Source organism: Monodon monoceros, unplaced genomic scaffold (assembly GCF_005190385.1).
Source record: "Monodon monoceros isolate NGI ecotype Baffin Bay Population unplaced genomic scaffold, NGI_Narwhal_1 Super_Scaffold_8, whole genome shotgun sequence".
Lineage (NCBI taxonomy): Eukaryota > Metazoa > Chordata > Mammalia > Artiodactyla > Monodontidae > Monodon > Monodon monoceros.
In genome coordinates, this window is record NW_021703785.1 from 28,026,979 (window position 1) to 28,052,271 (window position 25,293).

The window sequence follows — 25,293 nt, forward strand, 5'->3', positions numbered from 1 at the left end:
TGCCAACAAACACATGAAAGAATGCTCAACATCATTAATCATTAGAGAAATGCAAATCAAAACTACAATGAGATATCATCTCACACCAGTCAGAATGGCCATCATCAAAAAATCTAGAAACAATAAATGCTGGAGAGGGTGTGGAGAAAAGGGAACACTCTTGCACTGCTGGTGGGAATGTGAATTGGTTCAGCCACTATGGAGAACAGTATGGAGGTTCCTTAAAAAACTACAAATAGAATTACCATATGACCCAGCAATCCCACTACTGGGCATATACCCTGAGAAAACCAAAATTCAGAAAGAGTCATGTACCAAAATGTTCATTGCAGCTCTATTTACAATAGCCCGGAGATGGAAACAACCTAAGCGCCCATCATCGGATGAATGGATAAAGAAGATGTGGCACATATATACAATGGAATATTACTCAGCCTTAAAAAGAAATGAAATTGAGCTATTTGTAATGACATAGATGGACCTAGAGTCTGTCATACAGAGTGAAGTAAGTCAGAAAGAAAAAGACAAATACTGTATGCTAACACATATATATGGAATTTAAGGGAAAAAAATGTCATGAAGAACCTAGGGGTAAGACAGGAATAAAGACGCAGACCTACTGGAGAACGGACTTGAGGATATGGGGAGGGGGAAGGGTGAGCGTTGACAGGGCGAGAGAGAGTCATGGACATATACACACTAACAAACGTAGTAAGGTAGATAGCTAGGGCGAAGCAGCCGCAAGGCACAGGGATATCAGCTCGGTGCTTTGTGACAGCCTGGAGGGGTGGGATAGGGAGAGTGGGAGGGAGGGAGACGAAAGAGGGAAGACATATGGGAACATATGTATATGTATAACTGATTCACTTTGTTATAAAGCAGAAACTAACACACCATTGTAAAGCAATTATTCCCCAATAAAGATGTTTAAAAATAAATAAATAAATAAAATAAAATGTATTTAGATATAAGAAAAAAAAAATCTTCAAAAAACCAAAAGCCCAGGAACACATCGCTTCACAGGCGAATTCTATCAAACATTTAAAAAAGAGTTAGCACCTATCCTTCTCAAACTCTTCCAAAATATAGCAGAGGGAGGAACACTCCCAAACTCATTCTATGAGGCCACCATCACCCTGATACCAAAAGGAGACAAGGAGGTCACAAAGAAAGAAAACTACAGGCCAATATCACTGATTAACATAGATGCAAAAATCCTCAACAAAATACTAGCAAACAGAATCCAACAGCACATTAAAAGGATCATACACCATGATCAAGTGGGGTTTACTCCAGGAACGCAAGGATTCTTTAATATACGCAAATCAATCAATGTGATACACCATATTAACAAATTGAAGGAGAAAAACCATATAGTCATCACAATAGATGCAGAGAAAGCTTTCGACAAAATTCAACACCGATTTATCACAAAAACCCTGCAGAAAGTAGGCATAGAGGGAACTTTCCTCAACATAATAAAGGCCATATATGACAAACCCACAGCCAACTTCGTCCTCATTGGTGAAAAACTGAAAACGTTTTCACTAAGATCAGGAACAAGACAAGGTTGTCCACTCTCACCATTCTTATTCAACATAGTTTTGGATGTTTTAGCCACAGCAATCAGAGAAGAAAAGGAAATAAAAGGAATCCAAATCAGAAAAGAAGTAAAGCTGTCACTGTTTGCAGATGACATGATACTATACATAGAGAATCCTAAAGACGCTACCAGAAAACTACTAGAGCTAATCAATGAATTTGGTAAAGTAGCAGGATACAAAATTAATGCACAGAAATCTCTGGCATTCCTATACACTAATGATGAAAAATCTGAAAGTGAAATCAAGAAAACATTCCCATTTACCATTGCAACAAAAATAATAAAATATCAAGGAGTAAACCTACCTAAGGAGACAAAAGACCTGTATGCAGAAAATTATAAGACACTGATGAAAGAAATTAAAGATGATACAAATAGTTGGAGAGATGTACCATGCTCTTGGATTGGAAGAATCAACATTGTGAAAACGACTCTACTACCCAAAGCAATGTACAGATTCAACGCAATCCCTATCATACTACCACTGGCATTTTTCACAGAACTAGAACAAAAAATTTCACAATTTGTATGGAAACACAAAAGACCCTGAATAGCCAAAGCAGTCTTGAGAATGAAAAACGGAGCTGGAGGAATCAGGCTCCCTGACTGCAGACTATACTACAAAGCTACAGTAATCAAGACAGTATGGTACTGGCACAAACACAGAAATATAGATCAATGGAACAGGATAGAAAGCCCAGAGATAAACCCACGCACATATGGTCACCTTATCTTTGATAAAGGAGGCAGGAATGTACAGTGGAGAAAGGACAGCCTCTTCAATAAGTGGTGCTGGGAAAACTGGACAGCTACATGTAAAAGTATGAGATTAGATCACTCCCTAACACCATACAAAAAAATAAGCTCATAATGGATTAAACACCTAAATGTAAGGCCAGACACCATCAAACTCTTAGAGGAAAACATAGGCAGAACACTCTATGACATAAATCACAGCAAGATCCTTTTTGACCCACCTCCTAGAGAAATGGAAATAAAAACAAAAATAAACAAATGGGACCTAATAAAACTTTAAAACTTTTGCACAGCAAAGGAAACCATAAACAAGATGAAAAGACAACCCTCAGAATGGGAGAAAATATTTGCAAATGAAGCAACTGACAAAGGATTAATCTCCAAAATTTACAACCAGCTCATGCAGCTCAATAACAAAAAACCAAACAACTCAATCCAAAAATGGGCAGAAGACCTAAATAGACATTTCTCCAAAGAAGATATACAGAATGCCAACAAACACATGAAAGAATGCTCAACATCATTAATCATCAGAGAAATGCGAATCAAAACTACAATGAGATATCATCTCACACCAGTGAGATGGCCATCATCAAAAAATCTATAAACAATAAATGCTGGAGAGGGTGTGGAGAAAAGGGAACACTCTTGCACTGCTGGTGTGAATGTAAGCTGATACAGCCACTATGGAGCACAGTATGGAAGTTCCTTAAAAAACTACAAATAGAACTTCCATATGACCCAGCAATCCCACTACTGGGCATATACCCTGAGAAAACCATAATTCAAAAATAATCATGCACCAAAATGTTCATTGCAGCTCTATTTACAATAGCCAGGAGATGGAAACTACCTAAGTGTCCATCATCGGATGAATGGATAAAGAAGATGTGGCACATATATACAATGGAATATTACTCAGCCATAAAAAGAAACGAGAGCTATTTATAATGAGGTGGAAGGACCTAGAGTGTTTCATACAGAGTGAAGTAAGTCAGAAAAAGAAAGACAAATACTGTATGCTAACACATATATATGGAATTTAAGAAAAAAAAATGTCATGAAGAACCTAGGGGGGGTAAGACATGAATAAAGACACAGACCTACTAGAGAATGGACTTGAGCATATTGGGAGGGGGAAGGGTAAGTTGTGACACAGTGAGAGAGTGGCATGGACATATATACACTACCAAACGTAAAATAGATAGCTAGTGGGAAGCAGCCGCATAGCACAGGGAGATCAGCTCTGTGCTTTGTGACCACCTAGAGGGGTGGGATAGGGAGGGTAGGAGGGAGGGAGACGCAAGAGGGAAGAGATATGGGAACATATGTATATGTATAACTGATTCACTTTGTTATAAAGCAGAAACTAACACACCATTGTAAAGCAATTATACTCCAATAAAGATGTAAAAAAAAAAGTGGTCCACATCAAAAAAATCTTTAAAAAAAATTTCATAGTTGGAATCATACAGTATGTAGCCTTTTCAGACTGGCTTCTTTCACATAGTGATATGCATTTATGCTTCCTCCATATGTCTTTTCATGGCTTGATAGCTCATTTCTTTTTAACACTGAATAATGTTCCGTTGTCTGGATGTACCACAGTTTATTTAGCCATTCACCTAATAAAGGGCATCTTGGTTGCTCCTAAGTTTTGGCAATGATGAATAAAGCTGCTATAACCATCCATATGCAGTTTTCTTTTAAAAAAATTATTTACACAATGTTTTGAGCTAGTCATATATGTTCATTTTTCAGAAATTAGAAGTATAAGAAGGAATACAATGAAAAGTCTTTGTGTCCCACCAAGCCTCAGTCTCCAAAAAAAGGGTAGTTATTAGTTTCTTCTGGGTCCTCCCAGAGCCATTTATACAAATACAAACAAAGGTAGGGTATAGATATTTCCTCTATTTTTATACAAACATTTGCATATTACACTACTGTGATGTTTTTTTCCTTTAACATTATATCCTGAAGATCTTTCCACACTGTGTTTTTCACAGCTGCCTGGCATTCCATTATATGGGTATTCCATAATCTATTTCATCAATTCATTATTAATGGACATTTCTACCATTTCTAAGCTTTTGCTAACAAACAATGCTACAGTGAATAGCACTGCACATAAACATTTCGCACACGTGTGTATATGTCAAATAAATTCTTAGAGATGTAATTGCTGGATTCAAGGATTTATATATTTTAACTTTGGTAGATAAATATTACCAAATTGCCCTGTTATGAATTTACCAACTTATCGCTCTTATTCTCTTTTGTCTTCTTCAGTCATTTGTTCATTTAACAAATATTAAGTACCTAATATGTTTCTAGTACTGTTTCAGTTCCAAGGGACAGAAAAATTAATGAGACCTAGTGATTGGTCTCCAGGAACTCACCATGTTTGGAGAGATAGACATTGAAGTAAATAGCTATAATATACCAGGATAAAGTAATACAGAGCAATTTTGTGGGTTTCAGATAGTGGAGAGACTAAAGAATTCCACCTGGACCTGGAAGATGTTATTGACACTGAATTTTGAAGTTCGAGTGGACGATGACTAGGTGGTCAAGAGGGAGATGAATCATCCAACCACTCTGCCTTCCTAAATTTTCTTCTTAACATCTTTCAGATTTCTGCTTATGAATATAATTTAGAGTTTGGCAATCTGAGGCATGGCTGGTTCAATTAATGAGAGATGGAGCAGAGATGTAATTGGGTAAGTAGGACTTGCCACCAAACTCTCCTCAATAGTGCAAAAGTTGAGAAACCCCGATTGAAGGTTTTGCTACTTTCCTCCTCGTTGCTGTACCCACCAGAACCAGCCGTTTTGTAGCCCAGCAATACCAGTTCCTCTAGGCCAAGAGTGAGATTTGGAGCAGACTTTCTATGATCACTTTACCAAACTATCAGAGATCAGCATAGAATGATCATTGGATATTTTAACTGCTCCAAAATCTTCTAATACTTTATCAAGCTTCTAATATACTTATGTGAATATCTTTATGGAAAAAGCCTTACTTTAAAACCCAGATTGTTATTTCATAATTTCGTGATCATCATTTCTGATTTTCTTCAACTCACTGTCAATCTTTCCATTTTACATCAGTCTCTCCATAGCCAAATATTTCATGGTATTACATCTCAAGCAACCCCTTGCAATCAGGGGCCTGTATATTTAGCTTTATTCTAAACATGTAGCACAGTTCTGACTCACAGTAGCACTCAGTATTGTTGATTGCATGTTGGAATAATAATCATAAACAATAAGAGTGCATATACAAGGGGTATTCACTGTTTGCCAAAACTCTGGTTTATCCGTTTTATAAATCTGATTTTCTTAGCAGATTTTTCTACCTCTGGCTGGACTATAGACTATATAATAGGCTGAACTAAAGGCTATATTATTGGCTCTTCAATTCACCTACAGGCTACAGCATGCACTGTTCTCTTAAAACAAGAGAACATTTCTCCGCATCTTATAGAGACTGCTCAAATCGTAATTACCAGAGCTGCACTTATTACCCAAGGTTGAAACCTTCATTGTCATTGCCTCCTCCTTTCCTCTCTCCATTCCACATCCTCATCCAATTAAATGGTGACTGGCCCATCACTCTCAAGTCTACCTCCTAATTCAGTCCAACCTTCCCCGTCCACTGGACTCCCATCGCCCCTGCTTTGATTGGGAACCTCATCATCCTGAGGGAAAACTATTTCCATCACCTGGTAACTGGCCTCTTCATTGTTCAGATATGTCCCCTGCTGAGTCAGTCAGCCTCTTTCAGGTTGTAAAGATCAGAGATAAGCTCCGGAAACCTTAGTTGATGCGAGCGTACTAACACTTAAACAGGGAAGAGCCACAGTACCCAAAATGATGTTATTTAGAAATCTACACAAAGCAAATGTATGTAGATTTCTAAGTATCATCATTTTGGGTACTGTGGCTCTCCCCTCTTTAACTGTTAGTACGTTGCCATCGACTGAGGTTTCCGGAGCTTAAAACTCGACTCAATACTCTGTAATGACCTATACGGGAAAAGAATATAAAAAAGAGTGGATATATGTGTATGTATAACTGATTCACTTTGCTGTATAGCAGAAACTAACACAACATTGTAAATCAACTATACTCCAATAAAATTTTTTTAAAATAATAAATCTACAGTTCATTACAGGAAAAAGATGCACTGGTAGAAACCACATTAAAGTAAAGATAATCATCACAGCTAAAGGCTGTCTCAGTAAAGGGTCAGCAAAGCCACTTGTAAGCTCAGTTGTCCTCCCTCTGCAAGGGTCTTTGCAGGATATACTTTCTCTTATATATCAAAAACGACTGACGTGTGAATGGGTCACCCAAATGGAATCTCAGTTGGAATTTCTTATACCCTGCTGGTCACATAAGTTATTCCTGCTATGTGACCTGGGGTTCTGGGGTCTCACCAGGTACAAATCATCAGTCTCACTGTTATCAATAAACAATGTTGATTAGCTGGTTCAAACCAACCTGAAATTCTTAGGGCACAGGGTTACAAAGCAATGCTATTAATCAGTATGTTTCAGATCAGTGCTGTGCATGCTTATTTCTTATTTTAGTAGAATAATCAGGCTAATTCCAGGCCTGCTGGAACTAATCCTCACAGCACAGAAGGTTTAGTATAAAGTTTCAGAGGGCTGTAAGGAAGACAGGATAGAGAGTCAGCATCCTTTCTAAGAAATTAAATGATATTCCCTACTGGTTAACTTTGCAAAACAACACTAGTTGTCCAGTGCAACCCTGGGTACCCAATAGCAACTGTATGAGTCTCCCTTCCATGACTCAGTCCCACTTCCTCTGATTCTCTTCCTGCTTCTTCATTCTACCACGTTATCAATTTATCACAGTCCCTGCATGTATCAGTTTAAATCCTCTGGGAGACATCTGCTTGAGTTGGTCAGCCACCATGCCATGCTGCGTTCCTATAGGTAGAGCTCTTGCACCAGGCCATTCTGTGGCTTCTGGTAAGCCAGATGAGATCAGTTTTGCACAGACACCTACCCCACCTCAATCAGCTGTGACCAAAGCAATATCACTGCACGGAACAAGGCACTGCTCCCCTAGGCTTTGTAACTGCTCGGAAGTGGGCTACAGGCGGAGCACGCAGCAAGTCAGAACTTTCTCCCCAGTAAAGATACATCATCCCTTAACGTTATTTTTCCAGAACAGATGCAATCATGTCACTCTCCAGCTTCAAACCCATCATAAGTTCCCCATGTCCCATCATTTGAATTAATACCTTAGATTCATATAAGACGGTGTTGTCCAATGCAGCAGCCACTAGCCATGTGTGGTTATTTAAATTTAAATTAATCAAATTAAATAAAATTTAAAATTAGGTTCTTTAGTTGCACTAGCCACATTTGAAGTACCATATTGGCCCGGAAAGATAGCACAAGCAGAAAGTTGGTCTAGATACCTTTTTTAAGTGACTTTCAACTATTCCAGGCTCCTCTCCCAACACTTGCCTCCATGCACCCTAAGCTCTAACCTCATCAAAATCCTTGTTTTTGCCCAAACATACTGTATATTTCAAGCCTTTAACATTTGTCCTAATTCCATTGCTGTGACCAGAAATATCCTTGCTTCTTGTGTATCTGGTAATGTTTATTCACCTTTAAAGGCCCAGCAAATACCTAACCTGCTCTGTGAAGATTTTCCTACCATCCCACTCCCTAAACACAGGCAGGCTCCCTCTTTCTCTCTGCTCCAAGGGAACTCTGTATATGCCTTCATTACAGTACTTAAACACATTATATGATAAACTACGTGTACCCAGCATACCACATACACCCCTAGGAGACCTCAGTAGCAGAGGCAGTATGGCTTAGCGCTTAAGAGCACAGTCTCAGGTGTCAGATAGACTCTGCCAACGACTACTTGTGTAACCTGGTGCTAGTCATTTAGCTCCTTTTGTCTCAGTTTCCTCATTTGTGCAGTGTTCAGTGTAGCATTCCGTAATTCCCTTCTCGTAGATAACAACTTGCTCTTGTATTTGATTGGCTTGGCATTTCTCTCTTTTTGTCCTCATTGTTCTTCTCTTTCCTCAGTATCCCATATCCATCATGGCAGAGTTTCAATTCTTTTTTTAAATCTATTTTATCTTTCCTCTAATAATTTACTATTGTATTAGTTTCCTATTGCTGCTATAACAAATTACCACAAATTTAGTGGCTTAAAAACAACATAATTTATTACTTTCCAGTTCTGGAGATCAGAAGTCTAAAGTCAGTGTGTTAGCAGGGTTGGTTCCTTTTGGAGTATAAAAGGGAAGAATCCATGTCCACCTTTTTCAGATTCTAGAGGCTGCCTGCACCCCTTGGTGCATGACTCCTTCCTTGCGTCATTCTAACCTCTTGCTCTGTCATTCCATCTCCTATGTCTAACTCTGATCCTCTGTCTCTATTTCATAAGGACCCATGATTACATTGATCCCACCCAGATAATCTAGGATAATCTCCCCATCTCAAGACCCTTAATTTAATCATATCGGCAAAGTTCCTTTTGCCATGCAAGGTAACATATTCACAGGCTCCGGGGATTAGAACGTGGATGTCTTTGCAGGAACATTATTCAGTCTACCACGACTATCATATTTTTGCAATTTCTCAAAGTTCTCTATAATTTCATATATTTTTACAATTTTAAAAAACTAAAAATTTTATTCAGCAAAGGTTCAAATGCATACAGTTATTTGATTTAGTAAATAAATACCCCAAAATCTATACTCTTAAAAATAGGTGACATCTTTAGGATTGCATCGAAAATTTTATATTTAAAAATTTTGTAAACAAATGCCAGAAACACATGCAATTTTTTAAACATTTTCTACGTTCCACTCATGAGTAACATAAACAATGTTAACTTAGGCATGTTTTCAAATGACCACTAGATGCTTGAATATTGGCTGCAACGATCATGTGAAATCTGTTCCCAGCTGAATCTTTGAGAAAAACATGTGTAAGCTGTATATATAACCTATGCAAACACACATACTTGGCTTCATATATTCATATTTACACACATATGATTTATATATTATAGTTGTACATGTAGCTCACATATATTAGAGTTATAAATGTATAGCACTTATATATTAGGTTTATGCATATTTACACTCACACACATACACGTCAATAACTCTACCTGTGTTTGTCTTTCCCATTAGAATGAAGGATCTTGAGAGTAGGTGCCCAAGCTTATTTATCTTTGAATCCTTAGTGTCCACAATGAGCCTGACCTAGACAGTTCTTAGCGATTGTTTCTTAACTGAATATATTTGCATTGCCATGTGACACCTGGGAAAATGGAATAGAAGCTGCCTGAGAAAAAAATGAAATCCCCAGACCCTCTTTTCTCCTGGGTCTTCCTTCTCAGCAACTCAGCCTTCAATAGACTAGACTAGAGAAATGTGGTTCAAACTGTCTTTCTCAGTCATGCTTATGTTTCTGTTGCTATTTTCCTCTTACACATTCTCATTGACTGAGTCTCTCAAACCACGTGGTTTTCCCAAATTGTGTCCTTGTTCCCTCCCTACACACAATATCTGAAAGATCCCCACTTACCATACTTCAGCCTCTCCTACTCACGTCCTCCTCCTCTCCTTCCTCCTCACAATTCAGCTTTAAATTACCTCCCACTTCCTTGACTGTACATAACCAAAGGATAAATCCTGCAGAAAAGAAGAGCGAATCCTAGAAAAAATTTAATTTCCAAATATTTTTGTAAACTAGTGGGTTATCTATCACTGAAACAAAATTTTTGATAGCATAAATGATGTCCCTAGAAAACAGTGATTCTCAAATATTTTGGAATTGGTGCATCTTCTTATTGCTTTGATTTTACAGTACCCCCTGCCAACACCCTGTTCTTCTCCTAACCCCAAGTCATTTAAATTAAAAGTTATTAAAAATAGTTGGTCTCAATAATTTGAGAATGTGTGTGTGTGTGTGTGTGTGAGGGAGAGAGAGAGAAGACTTGAGGTTTTAGGTGATTGAGAATACCATGAGGTAATTTGCTTTTTTTTTTTAGTTTGAAAAACTCTATTTACTGAGGAAATATTTTTAATTGAAACAATTCATAGATGTGAAAATCCTTATAGTTTTCAAGGCACTTTGTAGTTTACAAAACACTTTCATATCCATTATCTCAACCAATCATCTTTGCAACCCTGTACATAAGTTGGAACTCTGATTTTATGCCTTCTCCATCATCCTCCCCATTTTACTCACTATATGTCCTTACACACCAAACATACTGGACCTCTCCCCATTCTCAGATCATGATTTATACTTGGACTCTTTCTTGTTCCATACCTTTGCTCAAGCTGTTCCCTCTGATTGGAATGCCCTCTTTTTCCTAGTCCCCCAAATCTACTTTTAAAAGTCCTATTCATTCATCAAGGCCTAACTTGAGCCCTTTCCCGTCCAAAATCCTCCCCAGTTCCTTTTAGCAAATGTCTACAGAGGACAACAGTTAACTTTTACCTGTTTAGTATCCTTTCTTTCTTCTTATGGTATCGATAAACTTTGCCAAATGGTTTTAGTGGGAAAATAAAATGCAATGCCCACTTTTCCCTCTCTATGCCCTCCCAAGCTCTATATCACCACTACACACAAGCACCAAAGTTGGACATGTGATCCAAGCCAAGCAAAAAGGCTCTCTGCTGAGAATGCAAATTTGAGTCACAGGGCAGAAAGTTCAGTTGTGAGCTCTTGAGTCTTCAGTTATTCCAGAAGCAGAATCTTAAAGATATTCTATTTCTGTCTTTCCAAGACCTTGTCATTATCAACTCTTCCTTCCATTCTGAGAACCATCCAGTTTCCCTCAATAAATTTTCCATCTTATTGATTAAGGTTTCTGTTGTAAGCAAACAAGGAAACGGAACTGTTATAGTTTCTCAAATATTTCCGGAGTTCTTTCTTGGTCACCCTATTCTAATCCTCCCATTTCTGCTTTAGATAGAAGTTGTTGAGACATGCTCCTGCCTCTCCCATTGAACTATATGCTCCTCACTATGGTCTGTATCTCCTTCATTTCTTACTACTGTCACTTACACACCTCAGTCCTCAAGAAATGTTAATTGAATTGAAGTTGAGAAAACATATATTTTCTTTAAATTGAAAACTAATTCGAATCCTCCTACATTACTTAGTTCCAAAAGAGAAAATGTCTCAAATGCTTGGGTTAATTGAACCTTAGGAATGGGAGAGACCAATACATTTGATAGTTGTGATTTGATTTTTTTAGTTTTTTTATTTTTAATAAGGTTCGCATTTCTTACTTTTTAAAAAACATCTTTATTGGAGTATAATTGCTTACCATGGTGTGTTAGTTTCCGATTTATAACAAAGTGAATCAGCTATAAGTATACATATATCCCCATATCCCCTCCCTCTTGTGTCTCCCTCCCACCCCCCCATCCCACCCCTCCAGGTGGTCACCTCTAGGTGCTTTTTTATTTCATGCATTTCACGCTCTTTAAAATTTTTTTCCTGTTGGTTTGCTTTTTATTTTCCATTTTCTCTACTTAGTATTCAGTTCTTTCAGGAAGAAAGAAATTATATATGTGTATTCATTCAGATGTCTTCCATAAAAACAAATCTAGACTTTGTCAGTTCTACTAATAGACAAAGAAGAGTAAAGAAACTGAGGGAATTTTAAACTAACAAACCAACCAAATTCCCAAGGCAGGCTAAAAAGTAACCTAAAGACTTAATTAAATGCATTTTTCTATGTAAAAGGCACAATACTGACCTATGATTCCAAAGTTATTATCTGTTTAAATTATGACACTTACCAAAAAAAGTACATCTTATGAAACATTTCTTCTCAATCAGAGGAAATTTCCAAGAAACCGTCAGATTCTTGTTCACAAACCTTGCATTAGCAAATAAAATATGATACTTCTTGGCTTTAAGCACAGATAGAGACAAAGTCTTGATGAAGTCATCAAACAAAATAAAAACGTTATGACAGCTTTCACTCTTAATGTAACTGACACAACTCAGAATCAGCCCTCCTTATTGCTCTTGGTCTATGGCCAGAGGTCAGCCATCTTTTTCTTAAAGAGCCAGATAGTAAATCTTTTATTCTAGGCTTCGTGGGCCACATCCCAAATATCAGCTCTGCTGTGGCAGCAGAAGGCAGCTGTAGACAATATGGCCAAGGAACAGGCATGGGCAGAATGGTCTGTAGCAGCCAGAACTGTCAGTGCTGGGCCCGCCTCTGCTCCCTGCTAGCCAGCGCTATGGTAAAAGCATGCCTTTTCTTTTTTGTCCTCTCCCTGTGGAGGGTGAATGCTAAATGCGAAAAAGATCATAAACGCTTAGTCAAAGCCTCATTTTCAACACAAGAATACTGAGGTTCTGAATGGTCAGGTGACTTGCCAAAGATCCAACAACTTCATTTACGTGGAAGTGAGACCAGGGCCCATTCAAAATAATGGAACACTTCCTGACAAGCTACTATGTCGGGTAAGCTTCGAAGCACTTACACCTTATCCGACTTCACCCTCGGAACAACTTTCTAAAGTACTATTATCATCTTCATTTCACAGATGAAGAAACTGAGATTCAGAGACGTTAAGCAACATGCTTGGAGTTTCACAGCAGACAGTGGTACAGGGAAGAGCCAGGGTTTTTAACCCTCTGCTCCTTGCTGCTGTTACTCCTGCTGCTGCAACATGCCCCCCACTCCATTTTCCACTGCATACTGTTCCATGATGCTCTCGAGAAGAAGCCGTTTCATTTGAGTGCATGTATTTTCTGTCCTTGGAAGCCAACACCAGACTTTCCACCATCACCTGTGACTCAAGCTGGTTAGGATTTTCTCCCCTCAGAAACACTCACACAACCAGACTTGCCTATCCAGTATAACTGTAATTCTGCAACACAGAAACAGGGAGTGGGCCTGACATTTACAGGCCCGTGGCCAAGCCCATGTAGAAAGGCTGAGAATGTCAGCGTTTGATCTTTGTTTGCACAATCCTAACTTGAGAAAACCCACATAAGTATCCCTCCTACTCTGTTAGAAGCCTGGAGCAGCTCCGGGGCTCATTTCCCTGTTCACAGCCACTGGGAGTCCACGGAAGGCCCCCTGAAAACGCAGACTGGGGTTCCCTTTCATTTCACAGCGAAAATGTGTGAATCTCTCGGAAAGTTGGGCTTTCCTGGCACCCTAACATCACCCTGAGCATCGCTCACTTTGCCTACTTTGTTTTTCCAAAAGCCCTGTCGAACAAGTACCGAAAATGTAGGAAGGAATAAAGAGACATTCAGTGCACACTTCTTTTCTGAATAAATGGATTTCCCTATGAACATTTGGCAAGCGTCACATCTAAAGCCTCCACCAAATAAAAGCCATCACAAGCTAAATGGCAAGATAGGAGCTGAAAAGGTTTTATGAGTTGATGTGTTCATGTTACAGAATCAAATATTCTTCATGTGTCCTCTGCATGAATGGAGGCCACTGTTACTTATCCAGTTACTTAAGGAGAAGTTATGTCGTCTATGTACTTTTATTTTCATCCCAGACTCTAGAAAGGGGCACATATAAAATGCATTATCCTCTGATGACTGAAACCTATAAGCATATACTCCCTCTCTGCCTTTCCTCCCAATCAAGCCCCATTTTGCCTCTGCTAAAATAGGTAGGTTCAAATGAAAAAACTAAATGGGAGCGAACTTCTGTCTTGCAGCAAGAGTAATTCCTAGTGGGTTTCTAATGAAGCTACTTGATAGTCTACTGTCCTTTACTCTTTCATCCAAATCCTTATTTCTCCAACAGTAAGGGAAAGCAACACAAAACAGAGCACTGGGGTTAAATTGGTAAGGCAGCCCGTAGGAGTCTCCAGTGAAGTAAAAGACTGGAGTAGTAAAGCAATGGGTCATCTTATAAAAGAGCAGCATTAAACACCCTCCTCTCCCTTTCACTCACTCTGCAGAGTCCATGGCCGAGAGAAACAGTGTGGGGGGATGGGGGAGGGTGTTTTCTTTCAGGGACCTCCTGAGTTGACTACAAAGATTAGAAGGAAAGAAAGCCAACATATTTCACATAACTGTGTGATTTGCCAGCATGGCAGAGGCATATCAAGAAATGTTAAGAGTTATGTCATTGATGTCATTTAGTGAAGGTAACCAGAGTTACTTAAAAATAACAACAAAAAATTACCATGGAGAGGATCTCACTGAAGCACTTCAGATGTTTCTGGGCAAACGCCTAACCACAGAAGAAATTTCTAATGTTGCACGTCAAGTTCCCACTGCCATGTGAGTGGCTGAGCAGCTTCCTGTATCTCCCAGGAAAGGTATGCAGCCCGCCTGTGTGCTGACCCACCCTTCACTGCCAAATCTGACAAGGTCCCAGTAAATACACTCTCAAAAGCAAGGACATTCTTTGGGGATTGTGCAGAGGAATTTGGCAGCTGTGTCTTCCTCATGAGGCACGGCATAAAGAACAAGTTCCTCAACCAGGGGCATAGGGTTAGCTACAGCCTCTCTAGAAGAAATCCTACTACTAAATTGTCTTTATCTAGAAGTCCACATTGACATTACAATGCCTGTAACCTTCTTCTGCTACTGATACTTTTAAAATATTAAAACATAACAAAACAAAACTTACCCTGGCAAATATTACTTGCACTGAACCAAGTGAAGAATGGAACTAATACAGGATGCTACGCACAAATATCATTTCTACTTTTCTATTTTCTCCCCTCCTTCCTTCCATGGAATACCACTGAAACAGCTCCTGACATTCATGGTAGATTCTGGGAACCCAGTAAGGGAGACTCTAATATCTCATACATCCCAGGAGGGATGACAGGCCTCGGACCCAGAACCAGCCCTGCATAGGGTTCTTTTTCAGTCCCAAAGGGCACTGTGCATGCAGAGAAATACTAATATCCTTTTTACTATAACCTTGTTTCCACAGGCCACACCCATCATGGGAAAAGTCAAAGGCTTGAGAGGAATGAGGTTCCAGCTCCCACCTTTTTATCTCAAGGATTCCTACTAGACCCAACCTGCGGTCAGCATCTTCCTATTTTTGATGTGTGGCTCTGCTTGCTTTGGACAGAATACAATATTCGGTGGTAAAGGTTTTGTTATTCTGTTGGCTTGCAAAGAGGTAAAACTACTTCTCTGTTGGAGGGGAGGAATCTTATGCTGAGTGGGAGAATCAGGGGAGACTGCAGAGGTGAGCTGAGCTGTCACCCTGGGCTGAGGGCTGAGTCTCTTGTTGATTCTCAATGAGAGTCAATTTTCACGGCCCTGTGAATCATTTGTGAACTAGGCATGAACCTCCTGAACGCCAGCATTGAGTGCGTGGAGCGCTGAAGGGCTTTTTGTTGTTGTTATTTAGTTTTTTGCGATAAGGAAGACTCTCTGACTTGTCCATGGGAAAGGATAGATGAAATAATACGCCAGTTCCTAGAGGCCAGAAAGACAAACTAAAAAACAAGAAGGATGCTGGGAGAAAAACATCATACCAAATGTCTGTGGGATGTTATCAGCCCTTTGGGACTAAACCAGAGTTACCTCAGGACAGAAAGCTGTGCTGTCTGTGATCATTTCTTCTTGTGTGTGCTAGAGCAAGAATTATTAATGAATAATGGTTTATAGCCTTTCCCTCTCCCCAGCCCCTATTAGAACATTTGGACTTTGCCCATTCAGCTGTACCCTCTACGGCCCATGTTTTCTAGGTCAATCTTAAGGAGGAAAGTACTCATAATCAAAGAAAAACTATACACCATAGGACCTGCACAAGATGGAAGAGAAGGAAATTGGTGTGTCTTAAAAGTCTACTGGATGGTGAGGAAGGTGGTGATCAAAAAGCAAGATGGCGGGGAGAAGGACTGTGAATTAGAGAGACAGTAATTGGAAGATAAGAGTGAGAGACTCGCTAGAATTGATGGGCGCTAGAGAAGTACTATCCAAAGAAATTGATCTCATACCCCTACCAGGAAAAATGTATTTTGAGCACATACCACCTATACTGACTTCTTTTTTTCACTTTTGTGTATCTTGTGTTGTGTGGATTATCTGTGGGTAACCCAGCACTATTCACCTTCCAAGATCTCTTATTCACAAGGGCTAGAAGACTAGGAACTACATTTCTCAGAATCCTTGTTAGCAGGGTTTTGCATTGTATTAGCCTGTGAGAGATACTCACGTGAGCCTTGGAAGGGAGGAGAGAAGCAGAAACAAATCTATTGTTCCTGTGCCACCAGCAGGCTTGTCATGGGCTTTGGCAGACGGTTGATTAAAGATGTTTCCAGAAGCGGACTTCCCTGGTGGTGCAGTGGTTAGGAATCCACCTGCCAATGCAGAGGACATAGGTTCGAGCCCGGGCCCAGGAAGATCTCACATGCTGCGGAGCAACTAAGCCCGTGTGCCACAACTACTGAGCCTGTTCTCTAGAGCCCGTGTGTCACAACTACTGAAGCCCATGCGCCTAGAGCCTGTGCTCTACAACAAGAGAAGCCACTGCAATGAGAAGCCCGGGCACAGCAACAAAGAGCAGCCCCCGCTCACGACAACTAGAGAAAGCCTACGAGCAGCAACAAAAGACACAACGTAGCCAAAAATAAATAAATAAATTTATATATATATATTTTTAAAAAAAGATGTTTCCAGAAGCTTCTGGTATTCCTCCTGTGAATTATTTCATTTCAGTGAACAGGTAGCTGAATCATGGTCAGCCATTTCCTGTAATTCCTGATTTCCTGAAAGCCATTAGCAGCTTTGCCTAAGCTTAATCCTCCCAGCCTTTCTGTTTCCTTAGCTGAAATTTAACTGACACATATGCCTTATAAAGCATAACATACATAATAGAAATAAAAAAAGAGTAACATAAATACTATTTTAATTATTTTATTTTATAAATAAATTTAAAACTTTTTTCAATAAAAATATTAGTCTGTAATTCTTTTCAATTAATTGGCATATAATTTGAATGTCTGGATCTACACTTATTTTATTTCAATATTTAGTTTTAATAGCTATAAGAACTAAAAAAATGATAGCTCACAAAAATATACAGGTTAGTAAGGAAGATGCACCTGATTAGCCACACTTACTACATTGTGATGGTATGCAGAAAATTATGAAACTTTCTGAAAGGATGTTAAATAATACCTAAATAAAATGGAGACAGATCTTGTGTTCTCGGGTAGGAAGATTTAGTATTATAAAGACAGTAATTTACCCCCAAATAGGCTATAGATTTAATGTAGTTCCAATCAAAACATCAACAGAGCTCTCCATGGAAGTCAGTGAGTTGATTCTAGAGCTTATCAATACATAGATGAAGGAGACTACCCAAGAACTTTCCGAAAAAGAAGGCTGTGGTGGGGTGCAGAACTTGTCTCACCAGATATAAGAACTTGTTATAGAGCTGAAGTGATTAGTCCAGCTATAGGAATAGATAAATTGATTAATTGATTAACTGGACAAATACCAAAGAAGGAAACCCACACAAATGTTTAACTTTGATATACAACAGAGTTGTATGTATTAAGCCACCAATTCTGCAGTCCTTTTTTATGGCAGCCCAGCTAACTAATACAGTCTCCAGACCAGACTCTCTACTTCTCCCCTCTCCTCCATATTTCCAGGTTTGTATGAGAGCACAGGACAGCCCAAAGCACGCTAGCACCTTCAGCAGAATGACTTCCGTGTAGCTACTTTGGCATCATTACAGAAAAAAGAAAACTGATAAACATTATTGAATTCTAAACTCTCTCAGCAAATACTCTTCTGATCTTATGATTACAAGATTAAGTGTCACATGATTGCCACAAATGTGTGACTCAAGCCTGCGCTTTGCTCTTTTGGGGGATTATCACATATTAGTGTTTATTTTATTGACAATATTCCACACGCCTGCCATTATTATTAGCTAAGCAATATTCCTTTAGGTTCATGAAATATATAAAATGGCCAACATGAAAAGGTTATGCTGCTGTTACCAGAAATGGTTGCCAGGGAAATGCTGTGAATCATAGGACTACAAGAGGACCAACCTGGAAACCATCCTTCCCATCAAAGCCAGTCCATCTAGGCTGCTACTCTCTTCCATTCAAAGCTGAGAGAAACTAAGAGCAGAACATCGAGGCAGCTAAGCAAAAGGGGCAGGCAGCCCCGGAGCACAGCTGTACGGCTGTACTCAGAATGAGAGAGGTCATTCTCCAAGTAATGAGTAACTGGCACAAGAATTTGGCTGAGGAACTTAGAGCAAATGGACTTCAACTTAATGTAGGGGATCAAGATCACTGTCCTAAAGAGGCAGAGAAAGTGAATCCTTTGCCTTGATAGAAAACATGATCCACGTGTCAGAGCAACACAAGTTTGCTCCCTGAGCAGTATTTTCTGTGTCTTCCCAGTTGTCAGGCCCAGGAGCATGGCCGCTACTCCACAGTTAGAAAACCAGGAGGCTCAGGAAGAGCAGCTTCCACCATGAAAGCACAACTTAGGAGCTGGCTAGGCAGAACTCAGTTTCAGTGGGCTGGCCACTGAGAACAGTCCAGAAAATCTTCTCAGCCTTGTAACTGCCAGGGGGGGTACACAATGCAGAAAGAAACTAGGTAATTCCAATAGCGTCTGCCTTAGCACAACTATGAGAGCTTATTTTAAAGGTGGCTCAAAGATCACTCATTGAGGGCTTCCCTGGTGGCGCAGAGGTTGAGAGTCCGACTGCCGAGGCAGGGAACATGGGTTCGTGCCCCGGTCCAGGAAGATCCCACATGCTGCGGAGCGGCTGGGCCTGTGAGCCATGGCCGCTGAGCCTGCGCGTCCGGAGCCTGTGCTCCGCAACGGGAGAGGCCACAACAGTGAGAGGCCCACGTACCGCAAAAAGATCACTCATTGAAAGCCAAATTAAAATATAATTTCTACCTTTAAAGATCTCCAAATTTATTACAACTCCTAAAAAACAAATGATCAAAAACAACAACAAAAAACCTTTGCCAATATTTAGGTCAGCTTCTTGGGTGATAAATTAATTGACTGTGCTGTGTGTGTTTTAAAGCTCACAATAATATAGGCTCTCTGTTTCTTTAGTTGAGTTTTTCTAGATTTGAAACTTGCTATTTTTTAATTAATAGACTTCATTTTTTAGAGAGGTTTTAGTTTTACAGAAAAATTAGGCAAAAAATACAGAGTTCCTATATACCCCCTTTTCCTCCTCCCGGGTCTCCTCTATTACTAACCTCTTGCATTAGTGTGGTACATTTGCTACAGTTGACGAGCTAATATTGATTATTATTAACTAAAGTCCATAGTTTACATTAGGGTACACTCTTTGTGTTGTACCACTCTATGGATTTGGACAAATGCATAATGTCTTACATCTACCATTACACATCAGAAAGAATAGTTTCACTCTCCTAAAAATCCCCTGTGCACCACCTCTTTACTCTCCCTCTCCTGGCCAAACCCCTGGCAACCATTGATTTTTTTACTTTCCCTACAGTTTTGCCTCTTTCAGAGCGGCATATAGTTGGAATCATAGTATATAGCCTTTCCAAACTGGCTTCTTTCACTTAGCAATATGCATTTAAGGTGCAACTGCCTATTTTTCTTTATGGGGTGGTGAAAAAATGAAAAGAATAAAGAGAACACAGTCAATTTTAAAAGAAATACTAGTGCTTTGCCAATAATTCTCTGTCTCTCTCCCTCACACACACACACACACACACACACACACACACCAGTCCTTAGCTTCAGTGACTCTTCCCTTTATAGGCTCTGAATGCTGAGACTGCCTTCATTTATTAAATGTTATAGAACTTTTAATATTAGATATATTTCTGACCCCGCTTAACCAATCAGTAAGAAAGTAGGTTCAGAAGCAATTTCATTGGCACATTCAACAATGAGCATGAGCACAGGAAACAGGAAGGAAGGGATGTCGGATTTCTGAGTGATGCTTCATCTTCTCAAGCATACAATACACTGCAGAACCCAACTGATCTTCAGAAAAGAGCAAAGGGCCAGTAAGTTGGAAAGAATTTTCATGCACAGAAAAAACATTTAAAAACCTTAACACCCAAGTAGTCACAAAGTATATTTGAACTTTTACTATGTGTCAGGCCATTTGCTAGACATGAAAGGCAGAATGGCATGAAAGAAAGAAAAACTTAATTTCATAGTCTTTAGCCTCAGAGAGTTCTCTTAGCTAGTAAGTAGTAGAGCATTTCAGCTTCAGTCTTGTGTACTTCCAAAACTCATGCACCTTAGTCATGGCATGCGGGGTCTTTAGTTGAAGCATGTGGGATCTTTAGTTGTGGCATGCAAACTCTTAGTTGCAGCATGTGTGATCTAGTTCCCTGACCAGGGATCGAACTGGGGCCCCCTGTATTGGGAGTGTGGACTCAGCCACTGGACTGCAACTAAAAGAACCCGCGTGCCACAACTAAGACCCTGCACAGCCAAATAAACAACTAAATATTAAAAAAAAACAACCTCATGCACTTGGCTGCTATATTTTTACATTAAGAATTAGCTTATCTTGAATACTTCCATCTTAAATTTTGGGTTTATACTCAAGTGATAGTTGAAGATACTAAATTATTGCCTTTCATACTTGTCCTTTCATGTAAAAAGTGAAGGTGGTGGTAACGGGTAAGAGGATTGAAATATATTTATGTAAAATAAAATATTTATTGTTATTTGATTTTATTTTTAAAGTCTCACTTCACTGAGTTCTGCACAAATGAGTTAACCAAAATTCTGCAGTGTTCAGATTGTTTTATGGTTGTCTCAACATAACAACCAACATTTTGAATGGCAAGGCAATAATTTGGATATTATTTTTCTAACTGATGCCAAAAATTCAAGTTACCCAATTTTTTCCCTAAATTGCCTAGATAATTTGGAACCGTGAGCAGCCTCAGCAAGGCTTTCAGGGATATCAGGTTAAATATTACCCAGGGCAAAAGGTGGGGCTCCAGAAGAACTAGAACAAAAGCCATGCCAAAACAGATAAACACACGCCCTCCCTGAAGATTATTGCCAAGTGTCTTTAAGATAAGGCCAATGAAAACTTCTCATCCAGGTTTACTTCATCTTAATCTCCCCTGTTCTAATTCTAAATACCCAGGATGCTGCTTACCGCACCACAGTTCTACCTTGACCTTTAAAAACATATTAGTGGACTGACTGGCTGAAATCTGAGGGATGCCATTTTATCGTTTCACCTGATTTTATCATCTGCTGGAGAAGAGGCGAGGAGAATGAAGTTGAGGCTTCTGGCCATATATGTGAGACCACAAAAGGTGAGGGTCTGACAAGCTCACAGTGTGTCTGCGTGTTTCCCTGCTGGCCTGTCCAGAACCTTCTTTACTGAGAAGAGGACAAATGTATCCCTGACTGGTTGTCACGCCTAGATTCTCTGATTGATGGACCTGTCATTGTGGGAAGTTGTCCAGTCTAAACTGTGAAATCATCAAACCCTAGAAAAACTACAAAAATATCATTTGGTCTCCTGCCAAAAGGAATATTAAATGGCTCTGAATCACAGTTACAGAGCACCAGCCCAGAGTAACTGCAAAGCATAGTCTTCCTCATTTAGAATACCAACAAGTTAGTAATTCTCCCCACAAAGTACTAGCTCTTTCTATGGTACTGATCATTTTTCTCTTTTTTAAGACAGGGGGAAAGACAGACATCTATTACCTCAGTTGCTCAAGAATGATCAGAAATAAGACAAGGATAGTTGTCTTTGGGTCAAAAATGGAGTACTTGATGTCTGGAATCCAAATATTAATCCAATTCCCCTTTTAAAAAATTACTATAAAGTTATAGCATTATAAAGTGAAAATTTGACTGTATTAAGGCTATAAAGTAATTTGATTTTATTAACCTATAAGATAAAAATTGTTCCAACTTGAGCTTAATATCTGCACATCATTATAATTTGTAGCATTACCAGTTTCAGACAAAATACCAGCACCAGGTAGAAGATGTAGAAACAAACATAATCCTATGTTTGATCTCTTGAAACGTGAGTATTAGCAGGACAACAGGTGTTCAGTAGTTGGTGAGTTAGGGAAATAGAGGGAATTCAAGACTGTGGTCCAGGGACTTCCCTGGTGGAGCAGTGGTTAAGAATCTGCCTGCCAATGCAGGGGACAGGGGCTCAGTCACACATCTGGGAAGATCCCACATGCCGTGGAGCAACTAGGCCTGTGAGCCACAACTACTGAGCCCGCACACCACAACTACTGAAGCCCGCGCACCCCAGCCAGCACACTGCAACTACTGAGCTCTTGTGCTGCAACCACTGAAGCCTGCGCACCTAGAGCCCGTGCTCCACAACAAGAGAAGCCACCGCAATGAGAAGCCCATGCACTGCAACGAAGAGTAGCCTCTGCTCGCCACAACTAGAGAAAGCCCATGCGCAACAACAAAGACCTAACACAGCCAAAAATAAAATTAAATTTAAAAATAATTAAATAAATAAAATACCAACAGGAGAAAAAAAGTAACTTTCAAAAACAAAGACTATGGTCCACACATCAACCTAAAAGTGGCAATAGCACCTAACCTTTAAAAGAAACCATGGAAGTCCATCTTCCCAATTCCTTTTTTTTTTTTTTTAATATCCTTATTGGAGTATAATTGCTTTACAATGGTGTGTTAGTTTCTGCCTTATAACAAAGTGAATCAGTTATATATATACATATATCCCCATATCTCTTCCCTCTTGCGTCTCCCTCCCTCCCACCCTCCCTATCCCACTCCTCTAGGTGGTCACAAAGCACCGAGCTGATCTCCCTGTGCTATGTGGCTGCTTCCCACTAGCCATCTATTTTACATTTGGAAGTGTATATACGTCCATGCCACTCTCTCACTTTGTCCCAGCTTATCCTTCCCCCTCCCCATGTCCTCGAGTCCATTCTCTTATTAGGTCTGCATCTTTATTCCCATCTTGCCCCTAGGTTCTTCATGACTTTTTTTTTTTTTTTTTTAGATTCCATATATATGTGTTAGCGTACGGTATTTGTTTTTCTCTTTCTGACTTACTTCACTCTGTATGACAGACTCTATGTCCATCCACCTCACTAGAAATAACTCAATTTCATTTCTTTTTTTATGGCTGAGTAATATTCCATTGTATATATGTGCCACATCTTCTTTATCCATTCATCTGTCGATGGACACTTAGGTTGCTTCCATGTCCTGGCTATTGTAAACAGAGCTGCAATGAACATTGTGGTACATGAATCTTTTTGAATTATGGTTTTCTCAGGGTATATGCCCAGTAATGGGATTGCTGGGTCGTATGGTAGTTCTATTTTTAGTTTTCTAAGGAACCTTCATACTGTTCTCCATAGTAGCTGTATCAATTTACATTCCCACCAACAGTGCAAGAGGGGTCCCTTTTCTACACACCCTCTCCAGCATTTATTGTTCCTAGATTTTTTGATGATGGCCATTCTGACCGGTGTGAGGTGATATCTCATTGTAGTTTTGCATTTCTCTAATAATTAGTGATGTTGAGCATTCTTTCAATTGCTTGTTGGCCACCTGTATAACTTCTTTGGAGAAATGTCTATTTAGGTCTTCTTCTCATTTTTGGATTGGGTTGTTTGTTTTTTTAATATTGAGCTGCATGAGTGGTTCATATATTTTGGAGATTAATCCCTTGTCCGTTGATTTGTTTGCAAATATTTTTGCCCATTCTGAGGGTTGTCTTTTTGTCTGGTTTATGGTTTCCTTTGCTGTACAAAAGCTTTGAAGTTTCATTAGGTCCCATTGGTTTATTTTTGTTTTTATTTCCATTACTTTAGGAGGTGGGTCAAAAAGGATCTTGCTGTGATTTATGGCATAGACTGTTCTGCCTATGTTTTCCTCTAAGAGTTTGATAGTGTCTGGTGTTACATTTAGGTCTTTAATCCATTTTGAGTTTATTTTTGTGTACGGTGTTAGGGAGTGTTCTAATTTCATCCTTTTACATGTAGCTGTCCAGTTTTCCCAGCACCACTTATTAAAGAGGCTGCCTTTTCTCCATTGTATATCCTTGCCTCCTTTGCCATAGATTAGTTGACCATAGGTGCGTCAGTTTATCTCTGGGCTTTCTATCTTGTTCCATTGATCTATGTTTCTGTTTTTGTACCAGTACCATATTGTCTTGATTACTGTAGCTTTGTAGTATAGTCTGAAGTCAGGGAGTCTGATTCCTCCCGCTGTTTTTTTCCCTCAAGACTGCTTTGTCTATTCGGGTCTTTTGTGTCTCCAAGCAAATTTTAAGATTTTTTGTTCTAGTTCCGTAAAAAATGCCATTGGTAATTTGATAGGGATTGCATTGAATCTGTAGGTTACTTTGGGTGGTATAGTCATTTTCACAATGTTGATTCTTCCAATCCAAGAACATGGTATATCTCTCCATCTGTTGGTATCATCTTTAATTTCTTTCATCAGTGTCTTATAGTTTTCTGCATACAGGTGTTTTGTCTCCCTAGGTAGGTTTATTCCTAGGTATTTCATTCTTTTTGTTGCAGTGGTAAATGGGAGTGTTTCCTTAATTTCTCTTTCAGATTTTTCATCATTAGTGTATAGGAATGCAAGAGATTTCTGTGCATTAATTTTGTATCCTGCAAGTTTACCAAATTCATTGATTAGCTCTAGTAGTTTTTTGGTGGCATCTTTAGGATTCTCTAGGTATAGTATCATGTCATCTGCAAACAGTGACAGTTTTACTTCTTCTTTTCGAATTCGTATTCCTTTTATTTCTTTTTCTTCTCTGATTGCCGTGGCTAGGACTTCCAAAACTATGTTGTATAATAGTGGTGAGAGTGGACATCCTTGTCTTGTTCCTGATCTTAGAGGAAATGCTTTCAATTTTTCACCATTGAGAATGATGTTTGCTGTGGGTTTGTCGTATATGGCCTTTATT

At 39.3% G+C, this 25,293-nt stretch overlaps 1 protein-coding gene across 12 annotated transcripts in view; it reads right to left on the reverse strand.

Moving 5' to 3' along the window:
• SCEL (sciellin) overlaps positions 1-25,293 on the reverse strand; it is a 254,474-nt gene that overhangs the window by 148,266 nt on the left and 80,915 nt on the right. For 5 of the 12 annotated variants that reach the window (XM_029210120.1, XM_029210118.1, XM_029210117.1 and 2 more), the window contains one exon: positions 16,567-16,711. The exons of the other annotated variants lie outside the window; for them this stretch is intronic. In XM_029210120.1, coding sequence (XP_029065953.1) covers positions 16,567-16,711 — 145 coding nt within the window. The remainder of the gene's footprint in view (positions 1-16,566; positions 16,712-25,293) is intronic. 12 annotated transcript variants of the gene reach the window in all.